This window comes from Pundamilia nyererei, unplaced genomic scaffold (genome assembly GCF_000239375.1).
Source record: "Pundamilia nyererei isolate P.nyererei 1_Seehausen unplaced genomic scaffold, PunNye1.0 scaffold00006, whole genome shotgun sequence".
Taxonomy (NCBI): domain Eukaryota; kingdom Metazoa; phylum Chordata; class Actinopteri; order Cichliformes; family Cichlidae; genus Pundamilia; species Pundamilia nyererei.
The window spans coordinates 8,170,126-8,176,859 of record NW_005187407.1 but is presented as its reverse complement, the minus strand read 5'-3'; the positions used below and the strand labels follow the sequence as shown (position 1 = coordinate 8,176,859).

Here is a 6,734-nt window from a genome sequence, read left to right as displayed (position 1 = left end):
CCTCTGGTGCAAATTACTGACCTCTGTCATCATTTTAAGTGGGGGAACTTGCACAATCGGTGGCTGACTAAATACTTTTTTGCCCCACTGTATATTCTTATAATTGCCGATGGATTTATCGGTGGTTGTGTCCGATGTGTCACAAAGCAACAAAGTATAAAGAAGAGTTGCATTATGATTAAATTAAATTAAATATAGAGCAGTTTAATATATTCAGTTTTTCCAGACGTTATCTGTGAGATAGATGTGTTCTTTATGCTATGGTGACACAAAGGATCACTGTTTGGAAATAGCAGCCAAAATTATTGCAGCCGTGTGAAAATTTCAGATTAAACAGAAATATTTATTAACTGCTTATATTCAGAGTCTAGTCAGAACCTCACAACAGAAACAGAAATAACAAATAGTGACATAGTTGATGCAAAATGATGATTTAACTGCTAAACGACAAACATTTCGCTCTTATACAGGACTATAACTACAATACAACCAGATGGTAACCAGCTATGTTAAGTCCCCCACTCCAAAGAGATGTGTTGCAGAGAAGTTAATTGCAACATGTCGCCAATCTGTCTGCTTTTATAAATTAGACAGCAGTTATTTGCAAGCCTTCACTACTCTGTCTGAGAGTAATTGCAGTTGGTGTGATTTGGACCCTGACTGTTTGGAGATAAGTTGCCTCCCACCAGATAACCCGTGCAGTCACCTTGCAGTCAAAAGAAGCAGCTCATAGGTTGAGAATGTTGCATGTTCAACCTCTGGGGAACCCGCTTGTTGCTGCAACTACTTGAAGTTGTTTGCAGAATATAAAAATAATTCAGTGCAATCATCAGACAACTGGAGATTTTTTCCTAGTTTCAAGATGGCTTATTGTAAGTCTTGTAAGTGTCTTTCATCTTATTTTTCTTATCTTCTAGGTGCTTTATCCCAAACATCTATGTAGCTCTGTGCACGGCAGTGCTGGTGCCTCTCATCTGTCTTGTTGCTGTGGTGGTTGTATTCATCCACATCTACCAAGTTACTGAGCAGTGGAAGGCCTACGATGACATTTACCGTGGACGGACTAACAGCACAGGTAAAAACCAAATATGTGACTACACACACAAACACACACAAATATATTAATGTATGCATAAGCAGAGATTTTATTATTTTACCACTTGCTGTTACCACAAAGAGATCATGAGAGTTACATCTGCATTTACACTCAGTCACACCCAATTTCTTTCTTTCGTGGACATGTACAAACACCACTAGGATGTCCCTCTGGAACGAAGCTACAAACAACATACCCTTATTTTGGGCAGAAGCTTTCATCCCCTATTTTCCAGTTTGCTGTTTGCTGGAGACAAAAACAGATTTAGGGTTTTTGCAGAAAGTGCAAACTTTCAGTTATTTAACACACACAAAAACACCCATCAGTACAATGTAGTAGTAGGTGTGCAAACTTGTACATTTCCAACTTGTAGATTATTCAGAATTCTTGTTTGCACACACACACATCCATCATGGATTTATGACCCGCACGAATCAGCTCTGTTTATACAGTGCAGTTAGTCCCTTTGGCCACACATGAAGATCCAGCCAAACCACTTTACTTGCTGATCATCGGGGCTGCAATCAATGGCCATCAGTGGGAATCAGCAGGCTTTAGCTTGTTTTGCTCAGTCAAGGCTCTCCGGTGACAAAGCCAAACCTGAATTAGTGCCAGTTCTTTTGTTGGCAAGCAGCTTGCCCGCAAACTGTGCAGGAGTGTTGAGGCAGTGTAGATGCTTTACTGAGTTGCAGGTATGTGTGCATTATTCAAAAAGGAACAGCACTTTCTCATTCACAAACCAGGCTGAGGCAAAAGGCCAGCCTGTAGGATTTGTACTTCACATGAGCAGTTTTTTGTGAGGAAAGCGAAAGAAAATAGAGTAAATTGGACAAACATTTATGTTTGAAATATGATACGGTAATGTGTGATGATTCCCAATAGCCTAAACTTTTGACCTATACTGTACATACATACACAATTGTACATATCTACATGCACATATAAACATAACATGCCCACAAACACACTTTAGTGCACATTGTATACTCCAGTGTTTGCAGTGTACTCCGCTGTTGTCAGTGTCTCAATATGTCTAAAGTCCAAAGAAGAATAAAACAATTATGGGAGAATATATTTATTGCTGTAAACACAGGCTACCCTTCTGCTCATTTCCCGGAATTATTTAAAGGTTGTATGAGTTGACTTAAAACAACAGGAACTGAACCCTGCACTATGCAGCAGCATGACAATCATGACAGTCAATAATTATCCCTATTATTTGTCCACTGCTTGCAGGCTCTGTGTGTGCTTCTGCAGTAATCCAAATAATAACTATTCATATTAAGCACTTAGAGTAAACTCAACCTTGACTTTCCCAGCCAGCTGAGATTCGTGCAGAACCTGCTGGACTGCTGATGCTATTTTGACAATGAACGCCATGTGCATGTTTTCAAATTCCTTAGTGAAGCAACAACCGATGAGATAAGCTAACAGCTAATCTGTGTCTGTCTGTGTGTTTGTGCCTGCGTGCCTGCGCGCGTGCATGCAAGATTATGAGAACCGCACATGTAAAATTCACAGGACTGTGTGAAATTTAGCAGAACTTCTGACGTCAGTGAAATCAAGGAAGTGCGTCGGTGGGCTTTCGTTTATGTTCCTCCCCATCAACAGATTTGAGAAAGTCTGGAGTTCTGCCAATGCAGGGCAGCGAATAATAATAAACGAACAAAAGGTACAACAGTGCATATCAGAAGCACAACAGTGAACCCTTATCTTGTGTTAGAAAGACTTTATGTTCTTGTGTTGCGCAAGTGACCAGACTTTAAGTTGAATGAATAACTATTATTGTTGCAGTTTTATGGCACTTAATGTTCCCTGGCTCCACTTTTAGCATTGATTGGTCAGCAGTATGGAAACACAAATAAATGATGGATAATGTTTAATTACTTAATATTGTTTTATTTACTTTGTGTGTTTGAGTGTTGCTGCTTTATTTGTATGCTAAGCGCATGCTTATATTTGTCATATCTTTATTAGTAATGGCCTTGAAATGCACATCCTTATTTGGACATTGTACTTTAACAGCTGATTGTTTTTATCATCTTGTTTCTAGTATTATTTTTTTTCCTTTGGTCATTACTCCTAGCTGTAACTAGATGCACTCAACACACGCTTACTCCTGCTTGTTGTTATTACAGCTGGTGACTTCTCTGTGACCTTAATGTTAGCACGATCTCGAGTTTCTTTCTGGTTGTTTTCCTTCTGTGCATGCTCACTTCTCAGTTTGTCTTCTCACACCAAGAACGCTGCACTGGTCAAATTTGAACTTGAGCCTGTCTGCTTGCCTGTGGAGGAAAGCAGCGTGTGTTTGTTGTACAGAAAGAAAGATAGCCATGACATCATCGAGCTTCTCTGAAACACAAAGCTTTTGCAGAGGATTGCATATGAATTCATGTCTGCTTATACATAATATGAACACACACACACACATGCACAGCCACACAGGCTCTTTGCTTCTACTTAGTGGTACAAAGCCAAACAGTCAGTCAGCATTTTGCAGTTAGTCTCAACTCGGCTCTGGGAACCTGTTCTTACTGTGGGAGCTCTGGCCCGTCCACAGACAGGAATGTGCTTACATGGTTGGAAAAAGTCTAACCAGGGAGGGAGGAGATGGAGACAGATGTGCAAGACACACTAAAGCCAGAGAGAGAGAGAAAGAAAGAAATGGGAAAGATAGACGATAGAAATTGATAGATGGAAGATAGAAAAAAGTTGTTATTTAACCTACACGTGTTTGTAGACAGTTTGTCCACATAAGGCAAACCGAGATGAAGTGTGAAATAATAATGCATCAGAGGCCGTGACCAAGGCCAACAGCGAAGAAAGCACTAAAAAAGTATGATAGAGCTAAATAAATAAAAATACTATGTGATAAGGAGCAGAAGTTAGAGCAGGGTGGAAATGACAGTGTGGTGGATGTGGCACCTAAGTGAGGGGTTTTTGTGCATACCTGGGCCCGTGTCCTGTGTTTCCATCCTACTTGTGAAGAGAACTGTACACTCTGTCCTACATAACACCTTTCATGCAGACTGTAAGGAGAGTGACTCAACAGTGTAATTTTGAATCTGATGTTCCCTTCAAATCATCGTAAAAACAGCTTTTACGCCTCATGTAGCTGTAAAATTTATTATGTTTATCTTCTGTGACCCTGCACTTTTCACTTCAAGACACACACACACATACACAGCATCACAGGTATTGTGAGCCTAATAAAAATGTCTTTTACATTCTTTGATAATGCAATGTGGAGTTAGTTATTAATCTAATGTTTCATTAACAGATCAGTACTGTAATCAAAACCAGTTTCTTTCATCTCCGGCTGCTTGCAAAAGTGAAGCCATTCTTCTGTTTCAGAGACTTTGAGAGAGCTAGCCATGCCTTCATTTCATCTCGCCTCGATTTTTGTTGATACCTGAGTGTTTACTCAGGCGTCAGTCTGTCATCAGTTAGCCGACTGCTGCACGGTTACTAACTGGCAGAGCAAGCAAGACAACATATCTCCCATACTAGCATCCTTACACTGGCTTCCAGTCAGTTTTCAAATTGATTTTAAGATTTCATTATTCGTTTTTAAGCCATTGCACAGGTTAGCACCCTCATACCTTTCTGATCTTTTGAACTGGTACACTCCTGCAAGATCATTGAGGTCTGCGGATCAAATGCTCCTAGCTGTCCCAAAGTCCAGATTGAAGCACAGAGGTGATCGGGCCTTTGCTGTGACTGCTCCTAAACTGTGGAACAAACTGCCCCCTCACATCAGGACCTCCCCAACATTAGACAGTTTAAAACCCCCTTTTTTCTTGTTAACCCACTTTTATTCCTTTGCTTTTAAATCAGAATGAGTTTGTACTACTTTTATTTGTCTTTTTTCTGACTCAAATCTTCTCATTTTATGCTTCTTTTCTTAAATTTTGTCATGTCTTCCTATGTTTTTATCTCCTTTGATTATTTTAAATGTACAGCACTTTGGTCAACAGTTGTTTTTAAATGTGCTATATGAATAAATCTGACTTTGACTTAACTGAATAACCCTGCACTTTATGTGTTAAAGCCATATTTTAGCTAAAAATATGTATATATCTGTATATCTGTAAATCAGTATTGGTTGCCAACTGCAAGCACCTGATGATTTGACTACAGGCTTAAGTTTCTCAGTACTCACTTGTCACACCCTGCTTTAATCCCTCCACTGTTTTAGCTTTTTTACTTTTCTATTCTTCTCCCTACAATTATTTCAAGATGTTTATCTCAGCATATTAGCTAAGTATTAATAGGAGTCAGGCTAGTATTTGTCTGAACAAAGCAAAACTCATCACTATGGTGCAATACTCTTAATTTCATGGTGGTAGCACTCCTAGTGTTTTTATTTGAGATCCCACATTTGCAACATACTTAGCAGGGAGGATGGGTGTGGTGCTGGTAATGTGGATGTGTTTTGAATATTCTTTTGACAGTGTCCAAATTTGACTAGTGCATTGCACTTGTGTTGGTTAGCAGGCTAACAGATATCCTCCCATTTTTGTACAGCAAGAACAATCAGGTTAAGAGAATTATTTGTGCAAGTAATAACGAAGTGCACTCCCTTTGTAAAATGTTATCTGCTTTGTAAGGACCACTGGATACTTACTTAATTATCTTAAGTCTGTCCCTACTTCAGTGGGTTTTTTTCTTGAATTATCACATCCTGAAGTCTGAGGTGACAGGATGTATTCCTGTCAGTGGGCTGCAGGTTGACTAGCTGCTATGGTCTAAAAGCAGTAAATGCTAAGAAGACCTTTTAAACTATGCACTTTTTAGTCGTATTGGTGAGATCAGTACACTTTGTGTCAATGCACAGTTGTTACAAGGTTTGTCAAAGTGTTATTCTCAGAACTTGGGGGTTGTTTTTTGTTTGGTTCAGTTTAAAATAAAATAAATAAAAAGCCATAGTTCCCCCTTTGGTAAATGTGTAAATGTAAATGTGTGATGTTTGACCTCTGTATGAGGACGAGTATTCGTATGTTTCTCCATTTTGACAATCTATTTTGCACCCTTAAAATATAAAGTACATCTGATGTGAAGATGTTGACACACCAGCTGCCTGTTTGCACAAAGAAAAGAATTGTGTACACTGTCTCTTAGATCATTTTCAGCCCATTTTAGGCAGCTAAATGATTTAGTGGCATCACAAATGCTGAATGGATGAAGCGCTGGATAGAGAGTACAGCTCTGATAGCATGTGTGCGTGCGTGCTTATTGGCATACTCAAGTATGAGTGTGTGGCTTTTTACCCTCCCTTATATGTCTCCTCAATGTTGCTTGAGTCTCTAATCTGAGTCCACGTAAATCCACATGCAAACCACAGGAAGTCAGAGAACTGTTGGAGCAGAAACGCTGCATCAGTGTTGTATTAGGGTTGTAAAATGTGGTTCATTAGCCAGCTCCTGAATTAGATCCCCTTCCTCCTCTTTTACCAGACCTTGCTTTGGAAGAATGAGTATTACACCACAGCATATATAGTTTAATATGAAGAAACTAGAGAATCTAAATAGAAATGATAACACACCAGCAGCTATATTAATTCTCCATCAATTACTATGTAATGTACGGTAGTTATTCTGCAATATGCATTTGTTCAAATATGTTCAAATTAATAAGT

The 6,734-nt window shown here is 39.2% G+C and overlaps 1 protein-coding gene across 1 annotated transcript in view; it reads left to right on the top strand.

The window, feature by feature from the left end:
• The window catches only part of LOC102204453 (G-protein coupled receptor 98-like), a 45,309-nt gene that overhangs the window by 32,560 nt on the left and 6,015 nt on the right, over window positions 1–6,734 (top strand). The window contains exon 9 of the mRNA XM_005722420.2: window positions 918–1,075. Within this exon, the coding sequence (XP_005722477.2) occupies window positions 918–1,075 (158 nt within the window). The remainder of the gene's footprint in view (window positions 1–917; window positions 1,076–6,734) is intronic.